The sequence below is a fragment of the Lathyrus oleraceus genome, chromosome 7, assembly GCF_024323335.1.
Source record: "Lathyrus oleraceus cultivar Zhongwan6 chromosome 7, CAAS_Psat_ZW6_1.0, whole genome shotgun sequence".
NCBI classification, from domain to species: Eukaryota; Viridiplantae; Streptophyta; class Magnoliopsida; order Fabales; family Fabaceae; genus Lathyrus; species Lathyrus oleraceus.
Window position 1 is genome coordinate 546,621,992 of NC_066585.1, and position 27,320 is coordinate 546,649,311.

The 27,320-nt window shown below is 33.7% G+C and overlaps 4 protein-coding genes across 6 annotated transcripts; 2 read left to right on the forward strand and 2 right to left on the reverse strand.

Moving 5' to 3' along the window:
* Positions 1–8,076: 8,076 nt before the first annotated feature.
* Positions 8,077–9,076, forward strand: LOC127107613 (probable inactive nicotinamidase At3g16190). The gene is made up of 4 exons (XM_051044906.1): positions 8,077–8,100; positions 8,317–8,551; positions 8,633–8,749; positions 8,839–9,076. Exons 1-4 carry the CDS (start codon positions 8,092–8,094, stop codon positions 8,910–8,912), a joined length of 435 nt encoding a protein of 144 aa, XP_050900863.1. The 5' UTR covers positions 8,077–8,091; the 3' UTR covers positions 8,913–9,076.
* Positions 9,077–9,793: 717 nt separating this feature from the next.
* LOC127107615 (probable ribonuclease P/MRP protein subunit POP5) lies at positions 9,794–13,646 on the reverse strand. 3 transcript variants are annotated; one of them, XM_051044909.1, is made up of 8 exons: positions 13,395–13,646; positions 13,074–13,258; positions 12,836–12,973; positions 12,488–12,662; positions 11,234–11,979; positions 10,999–11,123; positions 10,328–10,468; positions 9,794–10,176 (listed from the first exon to the last, which is right to left on the reverse strand). In XM_051044909.1, the coding sequence occupies exons 2-4, from the start codon at positions 13,246–13,248 to the stop codon at positions 12,514–12,516; spliced, it is 462 nt and encodes a 153-aa protein (XP_050900866.1). In that variant the 5' UTR covers positions 13,249–13,258; positions 13,395–13,646; the 3' UTR covers positions 9,794–10,176; positions 10,328–10,468; positions 10,999–11,123; positions 11,234–11,979; positions 12,488–12,513. The 3 variants fall into 3 exon arrangements, with proteins under 3 accessions (XP_050900866.1, XP_050900867.1, XP_050900865.1); XM_051044910.1 differs by lacking the exon at positions 13,395–13,646 and having other exon boundaries at positions 12,492–12,662; positions 13,074–13,369; XM_051044908.1 differs by lacking the exon at positions 13,395–13,646 and having other exon boundaries at positions 13,074–13,365.
* Positions 13,647–14,102: 456 nt separating this feature from the next.
* Positions 14,103–15,470, forward strand: LOC127107614 (probable inactive nicotinamidase At3g16190). The gene is made up of 5 exons (XM_051044907.1): positions 14,103–14,289; positions 14,368–14,481; positions 14,552–14,786; positions 14,894–15,010; positions 15,153–15,470. The coding sequence occupies exons 1-5, from the start codon at positions 14,242–14,244 to the stop codon at positions 15,224–15,226; spliced, it is 588 nt and encodes a 195-aa protein (XP_050900864.1). The 5' UTR covers positions 14,103–14,241; the 3' UTR covers positions 15,227–15,470.
* A 6,210-nt stretch (positions 15,471–21,680) lies between these two features.
* Positions 21,681–26,718, reverse strand: LOC127107616 (cytochrome c oxidase subunit 5b-2, mitochondrial). The gene is made up of 6 exons (XM_051044911.1): positions 26,417–26,718; positions 26,251–26,339; positions 24,897–24,947; positions 23,114–23,180; positions 22,908–22,987; positions 21,681–21,961 (listed from the first exon to the last, which is right to left on the reverse strand). The coding sequence occupies exons 1-6, from the start codon at positions 26,535–26,537 to the stop codon at positions 21,902–21,904; spliced, it is 468 nt and encodes a 155-aa protein (XP_050900868.1). The 5' UTR covers positions 26,538–26,718; the 3' UTR covers positions 21,681–21,901.
* Between the last annotated feature and the right edge of the window lie 602 nt (positions 26,719–27,320).

Consider the following 27,320-nt stretch of genomic DNA (forward strand, 5'->3'; position numbering starts at 1 on the left):
CGATGGCATCTATAAGCCCATCCCCAGTAAATTATTGCAAATACTATCAGATACAGCCTAGCGTACGGTTCACTCTGATTCAGCTCAACCTATGACCTTCAACAACTCAGATACGATCTAGCGTACGATCCATTCTGACCTTCTTCAACTCGAATACAGTCTAATGTACGACCAAGTTAGACCAGATGCTGCTCAAATACAGTCTAATGTACGACCAAGTTAGACCTTCATCTCCTCAGATGCTACCTTCGGACAGGTACATTTTTGGATGGTAGTCTAGTATACGACTACTCCCTTGCTCAGATGCTACCTTCGGACAGGTACATTCCTGAATGGTAGTCTAGTATACGGCTACTTCCCTTGCTCAGGTGCTACCTTCGGACAGGTACATTCCTGAATGGTAGTCTAGTATACGACTACTCCCTTGCTCAGATGCTACCTTCGGACAGGTACATTTCTGAATGGTAGTCTAGTATACGACTACTCCCTTGCTCAGATGCTACCTTCGGACAGGTACATTTCTGAATGGTAGTCTAGTATACGACTACTCCCTTGCTCAGATGCTACCTTCGGACAGGTACATTTCTGAATGGTAGTCTAGTATACGACTACTCCCTGGCTCAGGTGCTACCTTCGGACAGGTACATTCCTGAATGGTAGTCTAGTATACGGCTACTTCCCTTGCTCAGGTGCTACCTTCGGACAGGTACATTCCTGAATGGTAGTCTAGTATACGGCTACTTCCCTTGCTCAGGTGCTACCTTCGGACAGGTACATTCCTGAATGGTAGTCTAGTATACGACTACTCCCTTGCTCAGATGCTACCTTCGGACAGGTACATTCCTGAATGGTAGTCTAGTATACGACTACTCCCTTGCTCAGATGCTACCTACGGACAGGTACATTTCTGAATGGTAGTCTAGTATACGACTACTCCCTTGCTCAGATGCTACCTTCGGACAGGTACATTTCTGAATGGTAGTCTAGTATACGACTACTCCCTTGCTCAGATGCTACCTTCGGACAGGTACATTTCTGAATGGTAGTCTAGTATACGACTACTCCCTGGCTCAGGTGCTACCTTCGGACAGGTACATTCCTGAATGGTAGTCTAGTATACGGCTACTTCCCTTGCTCAGGTGCTACCTTCGGACAGGTACATTCCTGAATGGTAGTCTAGTATACGACTACTCCCTTGCTCAGATGCTACCTTCGGACAGGTACATTCCTGAATGGTAGTCTAGTATACGACTACTCCCTTGCTCAGATGCTACCTTCGGACAGGTACATTTCTGAATGGTAGTCTAGTATACGACTACTCCCTTGCTCAGATGCTACCTTCGGACAGGTACATTTCTGAATGGTAGTCTAGTATACGACTACTCCCTTGCTCAGATGCTACCTTCGGACAGGTACATTTCTGAATGGTAGTCTAGTATACGACTACTCCCTTGCTCAGATGCTACCTTCGGACAGGTACATTTCTGAATGGTAGTCTAGTATATGGCTCCTCCCTTACTCAGATGCTACCTTCGGACAGGTACATTTCTGAATGGTAGTCTAGTATACGACTACTCCCTCTTCAAGCAGATTCAGCCTAACGGACGGCTCATTCTGCAACTCAGAAACGATCTAGCGTACGATCCGTTCTGATCTTTCATCCCCATCAAAGTCATCCGTCTAACGAACAGCTCACTCTGGTACTCAGATGGTCCAGTATATGATCCATTCTGATCCCTTATCCCCAGCAGTATATAGCATACTCTGACTCCCCAGCGAAGTCAACAGCATGATGGATGATTCACTATACGGTCTAGCGTATGACCCGGTATGACATCCATGTCTTCAGACATCGTCTAACGTACGACACAATCTGGAAACTCTCATCATCAACTTCCTAGATGGCATCTTTAAGCCCATCTCCGTCAAGACTGATGGACAAGCGCAAATTTTTGGGGCATTCTAGTGTTCAATAATCTTTCACCTCCAGACCACGAACGACACATACCATTCTAACTCTCTCGGTTCAAGAATATTGAACAGGGGCAGCTGTCATACCCCAAAATTTGCCCATTAATATTTCAAGACGTTTTTCAGGGCACTCCGACCCATTTTTACGGCACTGATCTTAAAGGAACGAAGGCTCAGCTCACGAATGACCCAAACTGGCCTGTTCGCTACACACTCGCCTAGTGATAACATGAACTTATATTATAAGACTTAATTCAACTAAATTTTATCATCATTTATTTCAGTTCACTTTATGTTGTTAGGTATTACGCGGTATGTTCTTCCTATTTGTCTCAGGTGGCTTATTTTGAAGCACAAGTAAAATGGAAGAAAAGGAGGTGCAAAGAGAAAAAGAATCAAATAGCAAAGTCCAGCCCAAAGCGCAAGACACAAATGTTGTGCCTGTGACGGACGTCATAGAGGGCGTGACGAGCGTCACGCAAAACAACCTTGTGACGGACGTCACACATGGTGTGACGAACGTCACACCATTCCCCTACTTTGTGGGCGCAGGTAATGCTTCGGAGACTTGAAGATACGTTGAGGGATGTTGGGCCTTATATCCACGCGCGTTGAAGACTTTTTTTTTTGGGCAGCAGGCATGACCTAACGACACCAATATAAATAGCCACCTTGAAAACCTAAAAGGGGAGGCTTTTCCACATTTTTTTCCCTTTTGCCGTTTTTGCTTTTGCATAGTTTCTTTTCCAGTAGCTTAGTCATTGTTTATTACGAGTTCTACACTGCTCCCCTTGCAATTTCCCATTTCCTTTTTTTAATTCTTTTCGCACAATAGTTTCTGCAACGGAAACTATTGTGCACCTTTTTACCGAATCTAACCTTACGTTAGGATCTAGTTTATTTCCTTCGTTCTAATTTGTTGTTTAAAGGAAACCCTGAAGGAAAAGCCGGCGGCACCGCTCAACTCAATCCGGCATCAACCCTAAGAGTGCCAATTCAAGATTACAATTCAATTGCAAACAGGTTTGCGTTACTATCGCCGCTTTACGTTCCGAATTCCCATGTGATATTATAATTGAATTCATAAATATATTTGAGGTTCTGTATGTAGACTTAAGTATGCCTGGATACCTTGAATTGTTGTAATGGATGCCGCTGTTTTTTCGTTCTGTTTTGATCTTTGCCCTTCTGACCTGTTTTATTATAACCATGCTTTGTTTGCCTGATACTATTACTGCTTTGGTGCAACTCCTCGATTACACCCTGCTTTGGTATGCTAACCCGTTTGTTGAATTTTGCAAAGGTTCATATGGCCCAGGAAAAGATTGCCGTTAGGTCTTCCACTTTATGTGTGGGATACCATTGTGGGGGCTCACCCTAAAGTGCCTAATTAATTTTAATGTGTTAATTTTAATAATTAATTTTAATGTGTTAATTTTAATAATTAATGTAATTTTAATGTATTGATTTTAATGTGGAGGCTCATCCCAATTACCTACTTAATTTTAAAATATGGCATTTAAATATGCGATCTTGGACCTCTCTTTTGCCTTACGACATTACGGTATAACGGTCATGTCCCGCGAATGTAGGGATATACTTAGCAAAGACCCTTCGGTTAAATCATCATAAAATAAATCATGGTCCCTCGGATGTTGCCTTCGAAAATACGATTTTGTCCCTCGATGACCCTTCGGTGTAGCCTACGGTTAAATGATGATCGTCCCTTCGAATGCTAAGGTATCCTTACAACTGTTGCCTTCAATGACCTATCGATGACCCTACGATGACCCTTAAACATCCAAAGGATAAAACTACTTACTTCTCAATAGTAAGGACAGTTCTACCCTCATAAGGATAGGAAACGTTCATAACGACCTTAGGAAGGTATAACTCTCAATTACTGGATCATAACCTAAAATATTTTCAACACCTCACACCTTTCAAAATCTCTTTTGGAGAATCACCACTTGGTATACATTCATACTAGAATCATTACCGAATTATATTTTCAAACAACTTTCAAAATTAAACGAGATAACCACTTTGTATACATTCATACGAGAATCATTACAAAGTTAAACTCTCTTTTCAAAACATTTTCTAAGCCGTTCACAAGCGCTTTTTTCAGACAAAAATATAAGTGATCCAGTAATTAAGAGCCCATGGATAACCATGGATACAAAGGGTGCTAATACCTTCCCTTTGTATAATGTACCTCCCGAACCCAAAATCTATTGAGGTCTTTCCTGTTCTTTTCCACCTTTCCTTATTGGATAAAAGAAAAGTCGGTGGCGACTCTTGCTAACCGCGACATTGCGATTAAAACCACAAAAAAAGTCCAGTTCACCGTATGACATGTTGCATCAGCTGAGAGGAGTTTTTCAAAAATAAAATTGCTAAAATCTTATTTGCGATCGATAATGTCGCAGATTAGATTAAATAGTTTTGCTTTGATTTCAATTGAAGATGATTTTCTAAATAATATTGTTTTTGATCATATTATTGGTGATTTTGCAGCAAAAAATACTAGGAGGATAATATTCAAAAATTAATAGCCGGAGGTTGCAGCTAGTGCGGGAGTGCAAGTCTGCTTATTATTTTGACTATTTTAAAAATATTGCATGCATCAGATTGCACACATCATTACGAAAGAAGTGGAGGTCGAAGTGTTCAGAAGACTAATAGCTATGATGAATGTAGATAGTTTAGACATAATGAATTAGGTGGTGTGTTAAATTGTTATTCCTTGTGTTGAAGCAGATTGTTTGACAAAACAAGGAAGTATCGAATCACCTAGTATCTTGAGTTGTATTAGTGTGTCGAAGTGTCGAAGCATGTTGCTTCACACAGGATTTCGACTTAGACATATTTTAGTAGTGTTAACTATTTTGACCTTTTATAGTTTTGAGTTTTGACTTAGTGAGCAAGCTAACCTAAATCTATAAATAGAGGGAGTAACTCTTATTCTTGTAATGTTGTATTCATAACATTGTATTCACAGAATTTTGCAGTTGCAAAGTGAATAAAGAAGTTTTCCACAGATTGTGGGTAGAGAGAAACTCTGCAGAAAATACACTTCTTCTTCTTCGTTCTTTCTTTTCTTTCTCAATTGTTCTTCTTCTCTTTTTCATTGTTATTGTGTGGGTGATAACAATCTTGTTCGTCAAGATTGATAGAAATTCTCCATAGATTGTAGTGAATTTTCAACAAAAAACATCCTTTATAATATAATATTTTTTATCATGACTCTCAATTTCTGACATGCAATTTTTTTAAAAATAGCCAAAATAATAAGCACCGGAATAAAGTAAAACAAATTTATTATGCAATAAATCATATCTGATTCATAATTGTTAGTTATTAATTCAATTTAGTATTTTGTTAAACTATGTAGTTTTATTACTATCTTATTCTATGCATTTAAAAAAAAATCCTTCAGTAAAACATTTAGATTTTCAAAATCTCAATGCATTTCTTATTTGTTATGATTTGTTATTATGATTTTGCCTTTTTTTTATTATTTCTATTGAATCTACATTTTTTCAAAAATTAAATTATTGTTGATCGGATTTCGCAAATATCATAATTGAGATTTAAGATACATTGTCACCGAGACGTTATTGATTTCAAAAATGGATTTAAAACGATTGGATGGCATTAGGAAAAAGTTGTTTGAGTTGAAAAGTGAGTCTTAATCAAAATAAGTTTGAGAAAATTTTGATTTTAAAACTAGTCCAACAAAAAACCGGTTTTTGGTATAAACCAGTTTTGAACCAAACCAATCCAAATATAAATCAATTTTAAAAAATAAATTGGTTTCATTAAAGTGGTTTTAAGAACCAAACTGAACTATATATTTGATTCTATTTAGTTTGATTTATGAACCATACACCCTCCTAACTATCATAAATTACTATGAAAAATTAATTCCAAATGGATTTATGCAATTAAGAAATAGTTGGAATCACTTAGAAGAGAAAAAACTACTGGAGTTGTTAACATTTATCCAATGGACATTGAAAAAAAAATACATTAATTATTAATTATTGAAGTGGATTACAATTAATTTCTAATTGGACTCTACATACACCCAATAAAGAAATATATATATACATCAGTTTTCTTATCAATGGTTACACCAAACTTTCCCTAAATAATAGAAAATCTCATACTACAAAAAATTCATCTCACCCAACAAAAAACCAAGGTAAAAAGTCAAGATGCATCATATTTTGTTTTATTTTTTAATAAACACAACATATTCCATCGGTTTCTAAATATAATCGATGGGAAAAATAATACTGTACATGCTTTGAATCACAACATCAATAATTTATGTTTTTATTTTTTTTAAATGATATATTCCTTCGATTATATTTAATAATCGGGAGATTAAATTATTATATTTTACTATAAAAACACTTGTTAATCAGATTTTACCCTAAACCTAACTTATATGTAGCCGCTATAAAATCAAAAAAAACCTTAAATGTTCTTCAATGTTGGACAAAACATGTTTTATGCCCTTGCAATCTATCTCACATAATGATATTGATATTGTTGTTATATTTTTGTAATAACATTCCTATGTTGTGAATCAAAGAAAACATTGAGAATTTTTTTGTTTTTCTTAGTTGACAATATTAAAAAATTTATTCCTAAACACAATCATTTATTTCTCTTTCATGTTGTTTTTTATGTGAAAACATTTGTCACGAAAATATTTGTTCAAGATAATGAAATCTCTCTGCGATTGATTGCAAGTACAGAAAAAAAATTCTCTTAGTTGGAACAGAATACTTATCAAAAATTTGAAAAGATAGGTTGTTCTCAAAAAATTCATTGTCAAACTCTTAATTTGTTTAAATAATTTATTTTAATATTTTGTATAAACAATATAAATATAAAAAAATAGTTTTTTTTCTCTCGGTTTTTTACATAAACGAGAGGTATGTGACGCTTGAGTTGAAATATATTTTATTGTTTTTTTTTTAATTTAAAAAGAAACACATTTACCTTAGTTTTGAAAAATAACTGACATGAAATATAAGTGTGTTTATTCAGTTTCTTCACCGTCTTTAAACAAATATTTATCCTCCATTTAATGAGTATTAACGCTCAAGACACTACCATTAGTGATTCTTGTAAAACCTAAAATCCTCGTTATATAAATACATTTTGAATATTAAAAATTTATAATGAAACATTTGACATGAAAACTTACCAATAATACTTCGAAAAGAGATAGGGTTAGAGAAATGAGGATCATTTTCAGAGATATTTATGTTTAGGATCCATGGGGTGCTTGCCGATTTGGCTCTAAGCAACCCTGCAGTTTGGAGAAGATCCAGACTGTATTTTCTTTAGGAAATGAATATGCCTTTTGCAGAGCGATCGATTTCAAAGCCCAAAAAATATTTAATGGTACCTAAGTCTTTGATACTAAACTTGATGTGTAAGACAAGTTTAATGTGTTTAATTTCTATAATGGTGTCACCTGCAATCAGAAGATCATCACCATAGAATAATATGACAGTAAAAGAATTATGATTATTCTTTATGAAAAGAGAATAGTCAGCCTTAGATTAATGATATACTAATTCAATAAGAGTATTGGTAAGTTTAGAGTTCCATTGATGGATAACTTGGCTTACCAATTCGGGTCAGTGATGGCCTTAGTGTGGCAGCTAGGCTCAGTAATGGTGGATAATTTAATACTAAAGCATAAGACACAAAATTATGTTAGTGTTGTGTCTAGTATCGGTGTTTTATAGGTGCTATCAATCATTGATTAAGTATAGATCACTATAGAGTATAAAATGAGTATAATACTATGTAGTACCGGTATTTCAGATCGAAGACATGTTTAGTGTCGGACATGTGTCGGTGTCTTGTGGGCTATAGCTTCATACAACCAATTCAACTTTCTCAAGTTTAGTACCAACGTGTGAGCGTGTTAGTGTTAGTGTGTCTAGAATATGTGTTTTATAGGTGCTATCAATCATTGGTTAACCAAGAATATATATGATATGCAATGCATGACTTATCATGAATCAGTTGAAATATTAACTTTGAATTTCTCACTTTACTCGCCTCAATTTAGAAGAACCAAATCCAATGTTAATGGTATGATAGTTGTGTTGTGTGGGTGTTCAAATTTCAAGAAGTCAAGCAATATAAACACTTGAGATTTCTTTAGAAAGTTTGGTTGTCGTTGGCTGCATCGATTGATTCTGCAACAATATCAGGACATGACTGTAGACCACTAGACCTCATTAGCTGCATATATTCAACAAAATAGTTCTTCAATTTCTGAATTATGACTATCTCAAATTGTTTTAGGTAGTACGCGAACATGATCCCTTGGGGAGAGACGTTGAACTCTTTCGCCGACATCTATATACGACAGGAAAAGTTGGTCCGACCGCTAAAGGAAGTGAAGGTGCAGAATTAGTTGACGGGCTCGTCGTTAGAGAAGGGGATTTTAAACTTGTGAAGACGAGGTTTAGTGCATTCTTTTCTACACATCTTCATTCAGTCCTTCAACGAGAAGGAATCAATAGTCTCGTGATCACAGGTGAGTAAACAGTCAAAATGCATAGTATGAGCTTACAATTTTACTATTGAGAAATGACTTTTCGACAACAACTTTGTATAGGTGTTCAAACTCCAAACTGTATTCGGCAAACTGTTTTTGATGCTGTCGCGTTAGACTATCAACCTGTGACTGTTCTTTTTGACGCCACAGCAGCAGCCACGCCCGATATTCATCTCGGTATGTATTATCGATTTCTTGAAAGTCTTGCAATTTTCCGGAACTTTCTTTAGATTGTAATGATGAGTGATTTTTTGGGATGGTTTCAGCCAATGTGTATGACATGAAAAACATTGGAGTTGCAACACCAACATTACAAGAATGGAGTGAATCCAAAGCTTGATCTGTATGGACCATGCATTATGCAACTTCAACATCTATCATATCGGCATTGATGATTATGCTGTTTTCACAAAACGAATATAAGTCTAAATAGAATGAGTATGTTGCTTTAAAGTTTAGTGTAAGTGTTGAAAATGATAATTTTGAGATGATCAATAATTTATTGTTCACTATCAATAATGTCTTTTGTAAAAAGAGGGTCCTTTGTGTTTTAATAGATGTATTAGCAATTATTTTTTCTTTTTAAAAAAGCAGGAAACAATTCAAATTGTAGGCAAACACAAACAACTGATGTACCCAACAGAAATTTCAACGCAATAATTACCTAGCAGTCAAGAAATTATCTTGTATCATTATTAAATAATTCACTAAACTTTACACATTACGATATTTTATGTTATTCTTACAAATACTAGAACACTTTTTGAATTGTGCTTTTTATTTTTTTATAAATAAAAAAATAATATTTATAAAAAATATTTTTATTTTTAAAATTATTTTTATAACATAAATATAAAATTTGTTATCAATCCATTTTTATAACATGAACATTCATTTTATTAAGGAAAAAGTAGCTTGTGGTCAAGTACGCGTCCTTCATGTTTTTTAAAAAAATAAAAGAAAAATGATAAATAATTAAAAATATATTATGAAAAAATAATTATTTATTTATTCATATTATAAAATAACTTATAGTTTTATGCAAATATTTATAATATGATTTATAATAAAAAACGAAAAAAAAAAGAAATTTTTAGACATTCCACCTAGGGCTGAATATAATAAAAAACGAAAAAAAAGAAATTTTTATGACATTATAAAATTTTCAAATTCAATAACACAATTTATGTCAATTATTTTTAATTGTACCCACATGCTGAATATTAAATACTATACAATTTATAAATATTAAATTATACAATAACTAATAATATTAATTGGCTAATACAAATCAAAAGCAAAAAAAAAATTAATGGGAATTAATTAATTTACAATTGAATTACTCATCAATATAGAACCAATGGAGACTCTTTTTCTTCAATCTAAAAAAATACATATAAATATAAGTTAAACAAAAAGATCAAGCTAAAGAACTTGTTTGCAGTAAAGAGCAGTTTCAAATGCAATGCTCAATCCTTTAATCCTATTTGCTTCCCATTACCTTAGCATTGCTACTTTACTCTTTATAGCTAACTTTTCCATCCTTAACAAGTGTTGGAGAACTATAATTAATACTAATATACCCCAAAATCTGAGATCCACATCTGCATAACAGCACCATACAATTCCAAAAGAACACAAAATCATCAGATTCAAAAGGCCTTAATATTATACAATTTAAAGGTTCACAGTGTAAGCGTAACCGCAATTTAAAACTATGATAAGATTGATTATCAAACAAGTTTTTATTCTCACCTCAGAAATTGGGAACTCAACAGCATGTTTTGTTGCTGGTTTGATAATAACCTCTGTAGCAGGGTCAGCCGTGGTGAATTCCTGTTGCCTTCTCTGCTAAGTCCTCCATATTGAACTGGCACTTGCTCAGGAGCTATATATCTGTTCCAGTCAAATATTTATCAATAAGAGCTTACTAAATAACAACATCAATAATGATATATTAATAAGGTATGTTCCCAAAGGATCCAAAATTTATCAGCAACTATAACTGCAGCCGCATCTAGGACTGGAATCTGAACTACAAAGTCGAGGTTTTCTAGGTCTCTGCAACCATAACGCAACTATAGTTGAGGCTACACCAACTGTATTTGATCAAACTCTAGCAATACCACCAGGGATTGAATTATGACTTAACTCCTTGGCATGAGTGGTGTTTGACATCAATTTTTCACAATATCAAGAATAGCAACGTAAAACTACTTTGTAGGCAATTTAAAACCTTGTTGGTTGGAATAAGTGGTATTTGACATAGTTTTCACAATATCAAGCATGGCAGCAAAAAACTACTTTATAGCCAGATTTATAACCTTATAGGGTGATAATAAAACCAATAACTTTCTTCTTATGGGCTAAAAAACATGACTCATATTTACGATGAAACACTAAAAAAAGGAGAAGGAAAGACTTACTTGAAAAGGGTATCAGAAGATTTGGAGGAGCCAGCAAATACAAATTTGCTCTTGGTCCTCTGTGTCAGGAAAGGACTAATCATCCTAGAAAAGGCAAGGTACCACCAAGGAACATTGATAAAAATCTACACAAACAGAAACAAACAAAAAAAGGCACCAAATTAAGCAACGATATTAGTCACTAAACATGAAAAACTCCAACATATTTAAAAAAATCAAGATAACTGTTAATAACCTGTTTGGCAACAAATTCGGGGTAGTTATCCTGAAGCAATTGAAGTGCCTGATTAGTAGCTTGTCTAAGCTCCTTCTTAACAAATCCAGGAGAATTTTTAAGATCATTAATTTGAACAATAGTAGCGATTCCAGATGGAGCAAAGTCGAGTTTTCTAACACTTTTCTCCAATGACTGAATCCTCCAACGGATAAACTTGTTTCTCTTCTCGTCGTCAGAGAAACTTTTTTGATACAATTCCTTGTTCTCAAACTCGCCAAAAACATTGTAGTAAACCGGATGACCTTCTTTGTCATAACCATTGGTGAAAACAACTTTGTCCCAATCAGTTCCAAGGCTTCGAAAATGAAATTCAAGCTTTGACAGAAATCAGGCATCGTAACATCATAAAGCTCTACGGATATTGTCAACATTCAAGATTCTCATTTTTGGTTTATAAGTTCTTGGAAGGTGGAACTTTGACTCAAATGCTAAACAATGACACAAAAGCCACTGCATTTGATTGGGAAAAGAGGGTGAATGTTGTTCGAGGCGTGGCTAATGCTTTGTCCTATATGCATCACGACTGCATACCTCCGATAGTTCATCGTGACATATCAAGCAAGAATGTTCTTTTGGATTCATCCTATGAAGCTCAACTTTCAGATTTTGGAACAGCCAAGTTTCTAAAGCCTGATTCAAGCAGCTGGACCACATTTGCAGGCACCTTTGGGTATGCAGCTCCAGGTTAGTTAGCCCCTTTTCCTCTGCGTAAGCAAAAGCCGTGTTTTATGAGTGTTAACTTTTAAGTTTTCTGAAGTAACTCTGATACTCTCAGCAGTAAGAGAAAAAGAAAAGTTTCATTTGATGAGTGACATATAAGAATAACAAACACTATTTGAAATGAGTATAAATGCTAAAAATACGTTGTATCACTTCCTAGAATTCTAGAAAATTGAAGTGAAGACCAAAAGAAACTACCTGCACACTCAAAAGTAAAAAAATGAACTACAATAGATTTGCAATTTTAAAACCATACAAGGGTGCAAATTTCCACATTTCACAAGCCTCTTCACTCATGGTTAAAGCTGTAACTATACTGTATGCTAGTAAAACCACAATGCATTTATCTTCTGTGAGAGAGTACAGAACTAGCATAGATAAAATTAATGTTATGATTATAATTTGAGATTTAAACTTCACGAATCACATGATGTTTAATGCAGCAATTTGTGACTGAATACAGACGAATCATGTGAAACTGAGAAAGCTTACTGACGCCCTTGATGATGGCCAAGTATTCAGTGCTCCAAAAGTTCAATCTTTGCAAGATGATTATTCATACGATGAGTATCGTCAGCTGACAATCGATCACCAACCATAAGTTTGTACTGTTCAAATTTTGCTTTTTCGCACTTCAATGCGGCGGTTTTAGAAGCCTGTAAATTTCCTGAACCAAAGTTACAATTTCATTAGATTTATACGTTCCTGAATCAAACTAATATGCAGAACATGATAGCGTGATGCATCATGAATTCTTGTTAATTGAAAAATAAAGAAAAGCAATGCAATCTGTATCTAAATGTTACAAAACACAGTCCATCATGTAGTATTTGTTCTTACCAGATAAATCAAGTAAATTAAACACCACTGGAAAATTTCCAATACTTCTAACCATAGTAATAGAAGCCCATACTTTTTCATGCTCCTCTCTTGAAGCTCTAATAATGCACACATTAGTGATTGGATTCACATACTTAACTGCACACAGATCCAAAAGTGAAAACTATCAAATACAAAAATTAGAATTTAACTCGATCACATTAGAACAAGAATTATCAGCAACAGGTTTGTTACTCACCCTGAAATGATCCTAGTGATGCCGCCAAACCACACTCCCCAAAATTCACCATGATGCTATCTTTTATAGCATTAGAGATATTAAACTGAGTAATTATAATAGAATCACCCGATGCTTGTTCTCTATTAGGATTCATAAAAACCTCCATCACCATGTACCTGTTTTTGAACACCATCGCTCTTTTTCTAGAACCCAAAAACAAAGTTTCAAACTATCACAATAAAATCAAATCTGAAAAACCGAGAATACAAACTAAACCTAACCGATGCAAAATCCAGAAAATCAAAAGCAATTGCGCAAGTAAAGACGAAGATGGCAAACCTGTGAGAATCGCACAACCGAGAAGTTTAGGGTATGGAGAATCTACTGTAAATACTGTAAAACAATTTGAATATGGTGGTGGTGGGTAGTTTTGAAGGTTGGTGGTGGTGTGGGTTGAGGGGATGGATGAAGGTGTGTATCCGGCAGCGGCGGTGACTTGTTAGGGATTTGGATGGTAATGAAAATGAAAGAAGGAAAATGCACAGCAACTTTTAGAAACCTAATATGAAACGTTTTGTTATTACTAGTGGGCGGGTTAGGGTTCCTGCGGTTCACATTTCCTAACCCGGACCCGCCCATACCAAACCAAACCAACCCAAGTTTTTGACCCGCTAAACCGTCGGCCCAACTAAACCCGCCCAAAATCTTAATTTTTTTCGGTTTATTGCGGTTTGGGCTGGGTCACGGTTTTTTGTCCAGCCCTATTTCCACCTATATTTGTGGCATAAAATGAGCCACGTCTAAATCGTAAGAAACCAATGTGCTACTAAGGAAATGGATTGAGTAACTTTACTATTTATTATTTGGTAATTTCGGTAACTTTAATATAAATGAAAAATGTATGAGTAATTAAAATAAATTATTTTGATGAGAGATGATGTTTGATTTAGAAAAAAATAGAAAGAAAGTCACCAAAATCACCATCAACGTGACTTGACATTTAACCACTAAACAATTATTGTCATGTACTTTGTCGCAAAAGATTCCTATTTCACGTGTCCGTACTACCCAATGGGACCGTACGTGCGTACCTTGTCTCTTTGAAGCGCCTAATAAATGACGCAATTGGCTAAAATCTTTGCAAGTGCATTCAAAATCCAAGCTTAGTAAAGTTAACTCTTTAGGAATGACAGAGAGTTGGAATCACGCAGCTCTACTTGTAATTGACATGCAGGTAGTAGTTATCATGATATGTCTCTTAGGATTTTTTTGGAGAAACTAAGGATTAATATGTATCTTGGTTTGTTTGCAGAAAGATTTTATTGATGAAGAGAGTCCTGTAAGAACAAAAGGAGGGAAAGATATTGTTCCAAACGTGATTAAGGCTGTTGAAGTTGCTAGACAGCGTGGAATTCTCATTGTTTGGGTAATATCGTAGATATGTGTCTGATGTCTGACATGTGTCTGTGTCTGATGTGTTTCTCAATTTGTTTCAGGCAGTACGGGAACACGATCCCTTAGGAAGAGACGTTGAACTCTTTCGCCGACATCTATATACTGCAGAGAATGTTGGTCCTTCCTCTATAGGAAGCAAAGGTGCAGAGTTAGTTGATGGACTGGTCTTTAGAGAAGGAGACTATAAACTTGTGAAGACAAGGTTTAGCGCATTCTTTGCTACGCACCTTCATTCAGTCCTTCAAGGAGCAGGGATCAATACATTGGTTGTCACTGGTGAGTAAATAATTCAAATTACAGCTTATTTCTGTAAACTTTTCAAGGTAAAGTTATAAGTGCTTAGTTAAGTTGTTTATGGAAACAATATATAACTTTACTTGTAGGCGTTCAAACTCCAAACTGTATACGGCAAACTGTATTTGATGCGGTAGCATTGGACTATCAACATGTGACTGTTCTTGTTGATGCTACTGCAGCAGCCACACCTGATATTCATCTTGGTATGTTTTTTTTATCAATTTGGTGGAACTTTATTTGGATAATCATTTAAAAATGACTCTCTGTCCCTCAAGACAGATCGAATTTGTTGTTTTTTGTAACTGATTTTACCATCAAAGTTGACTGATATTTGGATGGTTTCAGCCAATGTGATTGACATGAAAAATATTGGAGTTGCAACACCAACATTACAAGAATGGAGCGAAATAAAAGCTTGATCTGTATGGACCATGCATTATGCAATGCAACTTTTTGTACCATGTGTTTCACATTTTCAAGATTCAGAAGGGTTGATATCTTTTGGATAGCTACTAAAATGGAAAATGAAATAAAATTATGTATGCTACTTTAATTGGTTACCATTGTTTTGTTTGCTATAGTTTGTTTTGCGTTAACTCTTTTTAAGTTAGTTTCTTATAACAAGACCTATTCTTCAGGGAATTGGATATTCTGTTTCAGCCACTATGTTGTAGGTTTGTGTTTTTCTTAAAACATGTTGATTGTGTTTTTCTTAAAACTAGCTTTGACATCTCCTTGATTATAAACCCATTCAATGGCACCAGAACGGTCATTTGATATTGTACACCAAAGCAGGCCATCAATACTAACCTGCATAGCTTAAATAAGTCATGGTTGATAACAACTACAACAAGGAGATTTTGAGAACATTAATACTTATGCATACATAGGTATAAGAAGAGAGAAATCTTTAAAAAAAGAATCAATTACATCATATAAGATTTTACTGCTGCAATCTAAAGGGTTGTGCCAAGTTAATGGACTTACAACTAGACCTTCAATAGGACTAAGATGAGATCTGAAGTGTTTTGCAAACTCTATACCAATAACGACAACAAGCTAACTTTGATGGTAAAATCAGTCAACTATTGGATCTTTGTTCACACAAATGACGACGTATACAGGCAAATATTGGATCTTTGTTCACACAAATGACGACGTCATTTTTTCATACTTAAATCTGTTGTGAAAGCGATGTTCAGGAAATAGAGTATGGTTGATTTCTTGATTAACAAGAAAGACATAAAGAAAAAGAAAAGAGAAAAGACAAGAGAAAGAACAATCAAAATAGTTAAAATTGACTTTTTGATTCAATTACACATTATGGTACAATATTTACAATTAAATCTCAACCATGCAACTTTCTCCACCTTAATAGGATTATCAAGGATTGATAGAAAAGTTAGAACTAGTATGTTATTTATAAGAAAACTAAACTCTAACTTTCAACTAGCATACTAAACAATTGACCCTACAATCTATCCCAATTAGACATGCTAACGTAAACAACAAGTTAACATATACAATTACATGCAAAAACAGACTTCAACTAGGGCATGCACATCTTCAACTACTCGTCGAACTATGAAACTAACCTTGTCGAGATTAGAGTTCGATCATGCAACTTTACACTATCAAGGGAACAAACTAGTTTTCTTTATGCAACTTTATCAACTGCATACAGTAGATGAACTTGTTACTCGGCAATGTCTTGGTGATCTTATCAGCAGCATTGTCACCAGTCGAAATCTTCAGCAATTGGACTTCTCCACACTTGATTATCTCTTTGGCGAAATGCAGCCTTACATCGATGTGCCTCATTCGCTCATTATAGGCCGAATTCATTGACATATGTATGCCACTTTGGCTATCACATTTAACAATGATAAATTGACCTTGAAGTTTCACCTCCTTAGAAAAACCTTCAAGCCACAATGCTTCTTTCACAGCTTCAGTGAGAGCAATATACTCCACTTTAGTGGTTGATAAAGCAACAACCTTCTTAAGTGTTATTTCCCAACTGATTGTTGTGCCAAACATAGTAAACACATGTCCAGAAATAGATTTTCTGGAATCCATACAACCTGCATAATCAGAGTCGACAAATCCTTCAATTTTGACTTTGTTATCATCACCACAAGCTCCACCATAATTTCGAATTTGAAGTCCAGTAGACTGATTATCAATTGAAAAATCAATTTTCTCAATATTAGGGGAAGAGAGTAAGCAACTGAAATTGTGAACCAGAAATTCAAATGGACAATTTGAAATAAAATATTATTATATCACTTTGATCCTCAAAGTTCAAAATAATTTAATTACAAATACTCCACTCAAAGTGGATTTTCCTATTAGACAATCTAATATTACAAATAAGTTATAGCCACACCTGAAGCGTGGTAGAAAAGCCAGTTACAATGTTAAAAGTTCTCTACCAAGAAAAGAAACTAAAGTTAAAGATGACTCAAGTGAGGATATGAAAACTATAAGAGCACTTTGATATAATTTATTTTTGAGTTTCAAAAGAACTAACCAAGTACCTAAAACTTATGAAAGTTAAGAGATCTCGATAAATTATATCATGAATGGAATATGATGGAACCAAAATAAATTGACAATGTCTTTGTATAAAATATAGCGCTAGAGATGATAAATGATAACGAGGATCGTGAGTCAAAGTCTATCCAAGATTAGACAAAGTGAAAATTGGCCAAAATGAATACATTTGGACATGGAGTCCGAACACCTCAAGGTGTGAAGTCAATTGGATATAAATGAGTTTTTGTGAAAAGGGAAAATAAGAATGGTATAAAGCTTGATTTTTTACTCAAGGATTTTCATATAGACCTAAGATTGATTTTTATGAAACATATCCATATGTAGTGGATTCAATTAATTTTCAATCTTTAATTAACCTTATAACACATGAAAGGGCTTAATTTGAACATGATGGATGTTGTGAAATCTTATTCATAGGGCTCACTTGATAGTGATATTTACTAAAACTCCCTAAAGGGTTTAATATATTAGAGATACATAATTTTGTATCTCGAGAAAACTACTCCAAAAAAATTGAACAAGTCTCTTTATGGGTTAAAACAATATTGACACATGTGGTATAATTCTCTCAATGAATATTTGATAAAGGAGAGATATACAAATAAATTCGCATGTCCTTGTATTTTGATGAAAAGATCCATAAAATAGTTTTCTATAATAGTTGTCTATGTGGATGTCATAAAATTTTGGAACTCCTGAAGAGATTCCAAAAACTATAAATCTCTTAAAGAAATAGTCTGAGATAAGGACATAGAAAAGACAAAGTTATGTCTAAGTTTATAAATTGAGTATTTGGACAGTAGAATATTTCTACATTAAGAACATTATATAGAAAATGTTTTAAAACGTTCGTATATGGACAAATCCTGTATGTCGTGTACCCCGGTGATGTTAGATCATTGGATGTGTAGGATATTCTTTTAGACCTCAAGAAGATGATGAAAATATAATTGATCCTGGAGTATCATATCTAAGTGTAATTTAAGCATTGGTCTATCTTGCTAATTATACAGACTACGATATATCATTTTCTATTACTCGATTAGCAATATATAGTTCTTCACCTACACTGAGACATTAGAACGAAGTTAAACATATACTTCGTTATCTTATGGATAAATAGGCATGAGTTTGTTTTATCCCAAAGTACCCAAATTAGAATTAACACGTCATGCAGATGCATCTTACTTGTTAGGCCTTCATAATGATAGATCACAAACAAATCATTTGTTTATTTATTTATGATGGTACAACTACTTCATGGAGACATGTGAAACAGACCATAGCAACAACTTCGTTTAATCATGAAGAAATTTTACGCACAACATGAGGCAAGTTGAGAATGCATTTGGTTGAGATCCCTAATTCAACAGACACAAAAAGTTCGTGGTTTGGCTTTTGGAAAAATATTTACAACAATCATATACGAATATAATACTGCATGCATCACTCTGTTAAAAAATAGTTACATTAAAAGAGACCAAACAAAATATATTTCTGCAAAGTTTTTTTTCACTCATGATCTTCAGAAAAGTGGTGATATAAGCATACAACGACTTACTTCATGTGATATCCTTCTAGACATTTTCTCAAAGTCTCTCGCAAATAGAACTTTAAGCCAACTAGTATAAAAGATTGGTCTTCGTCATCGAAGAAACGATCGTTCAGCTGTGGGGGAGAAATGAATTTATCATAAAAGGATATTGTACTCGTTTTCCTTCACTAGATTTTTTTTCACTGGGTTTTTTCAAGTAAGATTTTAACGAGACATATCTTAAACGAACATCTCAAATAATTTCCTTCCTTATTTGTAATAATTTGTTTTGATTAGTATCAAGACAGTTCTCTTACCAAGAATGTTGTACTCTTTTTCCTTTCCTATGATTTTTTCACTGAGTTTTTACTAGTAAGATTTTAATGATACATATTGTTGATGGACATCGAAGGGGAAGTGTTATAAATGACATAATTGTAGATGTTCATAAATGAGTGAATTCCATATTGATTTCTCATTCATTACATATGTCCTATAAATAGAATTCAAATTATATTCAAAAGATACACTGATAAATAAGAAAAATATAATACACTATAATATATATATATATATATATATATATATATATATATATATATATATATATATATATATATATATATATATATATATATATATATATATATATATAATTTTCATATAAATTCAACTCAAAATCATCATATTTTCTAAAGTTACACGTTGAATAGGCAAATGAATGTTCCACATATAAAAAAAAGAGTATTGCTAAATATTACAAAGATATTCACACGAGAGGCTTGAATGTGACATGACATTTAGTCTGAGAGTTTCTTATGACATCCTAACTATTTCTACCGTATCATGTAAAATTTTCACAAATGCCTCCTGTTTTTGGAGATATATCTCCGGACGCACTCAAATGTAAGGTAACATCAAAATATTTCGGAGATGCATCTCCATAATATATCTTCCGAATATTTTTGAGCATAAGAGTCGCGTCAGACTCTTCTCTCATTTCACATTTCTTCAACCACAACTTCAAACTCTCTCCATACACTACTATACACCAAATCAAATTTCATCAAACAAGATTCAAGGAAACTCAAGGGAACATCAAACTTCATCTGTAACATTATTCAACTTAATCAAAACCATCAATTTCATGTAAGTTTTTCGAGTTTTCGATAAATATTTGAGTTTTAATATAAATTAGTAGAAATCAATTATTAGGGGTAGAAATGTGTACAAATCATGTGTAACATAGTTTAGACATAGTGTATAAATTGTTTGTTGGCTGAAAATGATGATCAAAATATATTTTTTTCAATTGCATGTGGTACATTCGCTATTGACGCAACTTATGAGTTGCAGAACATTTTGGAGATGCATCTCCAGAATTGTTCAGCGTTTCATATACTGCAGAAAATTCCGGAGATGCATCTCTGAAATATTTAAATGTATTAGTTCTCTAGTGCTTTCGGAGATGCATCTTCGGAATATTTCAATGTTTTAGTTACCTGAATGTTTTTGGAGATGCATCTCCGGAATTTCCTGCAGTATATATTTTTTTATTTTCTTGCTTTTGCGTCTGCACTAATGGTATGCCTTGCTTTATCTTACAGGCATAATGGTTGATAGACATGACAGACTGAGGCATGGCATGGTTGCTCAGCACGAATTCGTTTGGTGGGAGCAAAGCCAACAGGTTTTAGATGCTCCAGGTACCTATGGTCAAGCCGATACTAGAAGAGAAGCAAACTCAATTAGATCATATTGAAGATGTCTTTCCTAAGTGTAGATGAGAAGTTGTCAGACACGCAGTAGTAGCCTCTTATTATTTTGTTGTAGTATTATAGTTTGTACTTTATTTTGACAGTCTTACTATATTTTAGATCTCGATTGTACGATATTTTCGACATGTATAGCTATTTTATTTTCGACACACACACAGTAGTAGTCTCTTATTTTTATTTATTTTTGATCGTACGTTATATTTCGTCTAAACACATAGCATTAAACACAGATTAATAATTTTTTTTATTTCAAAAATATATCTCCAAAATATCCACGAATATGTATCTCCGGTGTAATTCAAATATAAATGGTTTCTGAATTAGTTGTATTGAATATAGGAATTGTTCCAAAAATACATCTCTGAAATATTTTAACATTTATTTAAAAATAAATGTGTCCAAAAATGCATATCCAAAAACTAAAAACATTTAAATAATTTTGCATGATGACGAAGAAATATCTATGATGCATTAAGAAATTCTCTTTATGTTTTAAGGAAATAATGCATATGTGTAGGACATTATTGTTTGTTTCATAAACATCATTAATATTCTTTAAATAAAATAGTATTTCATCAGTAAAACTTTAAGGCTTTATTAAGATTTATTTACGAACTTGAAAAAGAGAAGAAAAAAAAGGACTTCAAAAACCGATATTTTAAAAATATATAGATTTTTTTTTTAATTATATAGAATGATAAAAAAAAAATTATAATTAACATATTTTTAATTTTTAAAATACTATAACATAAATTATATTTGAAGAATTTATCTAAATCTTCAAAAATCCTTTGACCAATACAATTTTTTAATTCTCCAAAATTAGAGAGATTTATAAATCCCCCAAACTCGCCTAGTTAAATTCTATTCTTTTCAGTCTATCATTCCTTTTTTTTTCCGAAGTTCTCCCCCTCGCTTCCCCTCCACACTTTCAAAACAAAGCCTAATAGTTTAGATCAATTGTTTCATGCCGCACAACACATAATTTGACAGAACTAATGGTTCAGGAGAATGAACATCCTGTTATAAAATAATCAAAAGAAGCTTTTAATATCAAAAGTTGCAACACCACAACTTTTTATGTCAAAAGTTGCAACAACACAGAAAGTAACAACATCAAAACTAGACATTGGCCTCAGGATTTAGAAAGGCCAGAGTGTATGCTAAATAAAACAATGTCTTCATCTTTCCAGAATTTATTCCAGGATAATTGAAGGATGCAATTAGTGATGATGATCATCACCGTGTCCATAAGGCGGTCCACCAGGTCCTACCACTTCGAGCTGTCAAGTAAATATAGAGATTCATAGTTAGCTTCATTCTGTAAATTTGATTATCCAAAAATACTCCAAATAGTTTACCAGAATTTAGTTTTAGTTTGTTCTAACTATCATAATTCATTCATGAAAAACTGGACACATGCGCGACAGTTTTAAACAAACCTATGCACTCCTACTATTTAGACTCAATCAATTTCTTTGCAGCCATTTCAATAAAAATTGGCAACATAGAGTACCTTAAATGTAGGCATATGCTATATGGTGTTTCAAACCAGCCACCAGCTTGTAGGTGCATTCAAGCATTGATGACAAAAATCAAAAACAAAAATAATAAAAACTCAAATTCCAGTAGTTTTGAACTACTCCATAGGATGTTAATTGATGATTCAGGAACTTGTTGAGAACTAAAATAAAATGATTTGGCCCAAAGATGACCTGCAGCTAATAAAAAATTGACGCTGACAACAACCCTTTGCTGTTTCACTTTTCATTTGCTGTCATGAAGATGAAACATGGGTTCAAGAGAATTTAAACCAATATCTGGATTCTGAATGGTGACCTAGGTCAAACAGTGTTTTGAAAAGATTGAGAGGCTCTAACTTCCATGCTAACTAATTTCGCTTTCTTGCAAAAATAGGAATTATCCTACAGCAAACTGAAACAGCTAAGAACACCAGAACATGCAACAACACCATATAATCATATTTAAAACTAAGGCATCGAGATTTGGAAACATTTAAAGCTAAAGGAACTAAAAACATCTTGTATGAGAAGCCTCATTATTGTGATCAATAACAAACAATAGTCCTTGACAACTAATGTGTGCACGTGCAAGCACAAAGAGGCAATTTTAAACTATGTAGGTGCATATCTTGGAATTCAACTCCACACCTATCTAACTAAACTTACCAGAAAATAATGCAATAAGAGTAAAAGATTTTCAACTCACCACAAAATACTGTGCACACACAGGACATTCATGAGGTTTGTCTTTCTCCAGCCAAAACCAGACAACATCATGCTCATCCTCTGCAATCAAAACAGTTTGTTCACCTCCTCAACGCTATAACCAAAATTCTATCATTTTTCATAACCTCCAAAAGAAGTTAGCACACAATATACATTAAGAAAAACAAAGAATACTCTGGAACTCACCGCCTTCACCACCTGGACATCCAACTATCCTTTTATCGTAGTAAGATTTCACAACAGCCGGTGCTTCCTATTAAACAAAATAAACAACTAAATTAGATAGAAGAAATATATTCAGAACCATTATCTTTATCTTCTAATATTACGGAAATGAAAATCTGAATGAACCATTTGGGGGGAGAGAAAGAACAATAAACACTAGGACTAGCATAGAAACAAGTAAAGGTGTTAGTGATTTAATAGTTAACGGTTGTAAGAAAATAGCTAACTGAATTTACAAAGAATCATTGGACTCAAAATGTAAATGATGAAATATATGCATCATTGCTTTCAAGCTTCCTAGCTGTTATTTAGTTCATAAAGCATATAAATTAAATAAAACTTAAATAGATAGGTTGCTCTTATAAATATATATAACATTTTGAAATTCAATTACGAGTGTATCAAAATAGAAATGTATGAACATCTTGACGAACACTTAAAAACTACAGCTAATCAAATTTGATTAACTTGGGTTTTGGTTACCAAGGGACCAATATCTTAGTAAGTAAAAAGGGAAGGCTACAAGGACTAATTCTTAATTGAAAATAGGGACTAATACCTCAATATGTGAAAATTACAGAAACCAATTCTTAATGGAAAATAGGGACCAACAAATCAACAATATCTTGATGAAGTGATTGAAAAGATTACCTAGTACCATCACCTCAATATGTAAAAACAGGGACCAAATTTTAGTGGACATTTGAGACCAAACTTTAACAAATAGAGTCTAGGGACTAAATTTAAATAAGGGAAAAACGTAGAAGCTAATAATTTAATGGTAAGAACAAAACCCAAATGAGTGAAAATACTGCAGGAGAATTAAAAGAAACCATGATTTAATAAGTTAATATAGCCTAAAATCATGTGAAAACTAAGGATTATCATTTAGTGAACTAAATGATTTATATAACTAGCTTAAAAATGAGGTGGCTTCCAATATGTAATTTACACTTAAAGCAGCAGAACCACACTCTGCCTTTAATGATCATGTTTATGACTTTCATACATCAGTTTCATACATCAGTTTCATACAATAAAAAGCCTGGTCATACTAACATCTAAACATTTTCGGATAAATAACTTTAAATACCAGCAGCAGTTACAACAAGCTTGCTCTGGTAGTGCAGAGAAAGAAACACATTAACCAGAAGAATTATAACACAAAACAACACATTGCAAGTTTTCCTTACTTTCAAATTCATAAAAATAATAATTATGGCACATGGACAAAACCAGAACAGGATATGCAATAAAAAAAGAGGAGTTCTACCAACACTCTCTTCACTATTGACTGAAATCCACCGAGGGTTCTATGAATTTATGTGTGGTTCACATAAATTTAAACCAATAACAGAAAGGGTGTTGAAAAGAAAGTGTCAAAGAGAATGTTGGTACTTGGTAGCACTTCTCACTGTTTTAAAAATAATAAAGTATAGAACATCATTCATAAAACCAAAAATACATTTAATGAGAAAAAGAGTTCTAACCAATGCTATGTGATTCTCTAAGTTTTCCTCTCACTGAACAAAAATGATTTGTATAGCACCGATGTTGTAGATTGAAGGCGTGTATGGTGTGTGACATGGGTCGGTGTCAGACACTGACACATTCGGTTTCATTCAATTACTTCCATTTTCTCAAATTATTACTAGTCTGTAGAGTCAGTGTTTTGCTTCATAGGAAATTCCACATTACAATAGATACAAGCAGAAACGATAAGCAATAACAGAGTTACACTAACCTTGGTGCCGAAAGGACCTTCAGGGTGGTCGATTTCAAGAATATCCCTACCCTAACAAAAACAAAAATACATATGAAAAACAAAAGCATAATCATCCTTCAAATGCAGAAAGCACCAACTATATATTACGTTTCTAAGCCTACGTACAAAGAATAAAACTTCAATCAAGATTCAATAGCTCTTTCTTCAGTATTTTGATTTTAGGCTATGAACACATGATAAGCTAACAGTTAAAAAAAACAGAGATTTCATACTTTACCCTAAAAAATACTAAATACATGTTTGGATTCACTTTTGAGAGAATCAAAAGTGATTCTAAAAAACTTAAAAATCATTTTGTTGGTATGTTTTGAGAATCTTGATTAGAATTTACTTTGCCTCAAGAATTGATTTTAACTTGAAACTTTGTGCATGTTTGGAGTTATGGTGGAGTTATGGTGGGTTTGCCAGAATTACGGTGAACAGCCGTGATTTTACATAAGCTTATGTTTAGTTCTACGGTGAAAAAAATTGATTTTAAGTGAATTGATTATGTAAAAATGATTCTGGTTAAAAGTGAGTTGAAAGTAAAGTTATTTATGTTTGGATAAATTGCTGCAAAAGTGAGTTGAACAATAAATTTCAGTATAAAAATCATGTTTAGACTTAAAAGCTACAAATTTTAACTTCAAGTAGAATCAATTCTTGAAAGCATAATCAATTCTACTCAAGAACAACCAAACATGTTAAAAGCAATTTTACACGTCCATAATCAATTTTGAGTGCTCCAAACATGAAACCAGACATACACTAAGCTTTTTGCTTCTGCAAAACCATGGTGGCAAACCGTGATTTTGACAAATCCATTGTAAGACCAAACATGCACTTAGCCAGTGTTACGAATTGCAGCTGTACACCTGACTATGTAGCTTCCTAAAAGTCAAGTTGAAGTGACATCTAGATGCGAGGATTCAATTGCAAACGCTAAATCAAACTAGCATTTGAGTGTGTTTGGTTATGCGGGAAAGAAAATAGATTTTGAGTGAATTGATTATATAAAATTGGTTTCGGCTAAAAGTGAATTGAAGGTAAAGTGATTTATGTTTGGATAAATTCTTGCAAAATTGAGTTGAACTATAAATTTCAGTGTAAAAATCCCAATTTAGACTGAAAAGCTACAAATCCTATCTTCAAGTAGAATCAATTCTGAAAAGCATAATCAATTTTACTGGAAAGCAACCAAAATGTCAAAATCAATTCTACACATCCATAATCAATTCTGAATAGTTGAATCGTGAAACCAAACAAAACTCCTTTTAACTAAAATCAATTATTGTTACAGTAAAACCAAACACACATTAAGAGAGATGAATACCTCAATCTGAGCCTGAAGCTCCTCACGTTCATGACCAGTAGCAATCGGCACTATATCCTCAACCTTCTTTTTAACAACAGTACTGTCATCTGCAAGAAAAAAGAAATCGTAACAATCAAAATTACGAATCAGCTAATGAGAAACGAAATGCGGAGCGAGAGAGTACCGGATTGGGTGGAGAAGTGGCAGGAGAGCAAAGAAACGGCGACGGCGGGAGAAGGAGATCGGAGAGGAGACGAAGAAGAAGTTAGGGTTTTGAGTTGTGAAGAGATGAGTCTCCGTAACATGGTGATTGATGTGTTTTAGTATGATCTCAGGTCACGCCCCGTTAGGTTTCTGTTTCTTTCTCTCGATTTTGATGATTTAACGGAAAACTGAATGAACTCAGCGAAAATGGAAATGGAAATGGGTCACTCGGTAGTGGCAACAAGGGAATTGACTTCACACGTGACAGAGACTCGCTCGTGCCACTCTATTTTAATTTTTTCACAATTTTACTCGAGTTGTCTCAAAATAAATGTCATATTTACACTTTTACGATTTTTTTTAAATAACTAAAATTTTCAATTTAATTTTCAAAATACTCATTATTTCAAATTATCTACAATATAATTTTCATGTTTCATGCACATCTCTAAAATATGCGTCAGTCTAACTGGCGCATGGTATCATTGAATATAGGTGTCAATATCATTGGCGTATGCATGCAGGTAAAGTCAAAGTCAATGTAATTGACACATACTTTGGTTATGTGTTGTGGCGATGAGATGTTTGGATGTTCATAAGTGGGGGGCTATGATGGCATGAGATTGAATCATATGAATCATCTGGGCTATAGACAAATGTGGTGGTTGTGTATGGTTGTTGGTGGTTAGGGTTTGGTTCCTGGTTTTGAGTTTGGATGTGTGGCACGAATTGGTTGTGAGGTTGGGTGTTTGATGGTTGGGTGTGTACGGTAGGGTGATGGTGTGAGGTTGGTCGTTGGGTTTGGGTGGGTTGACATTGTTCTTGGGCGGGGATTTGTTGTTTGGCGTATGATGATGAAGCTCGTTTGCGTGGATCAATCAAAT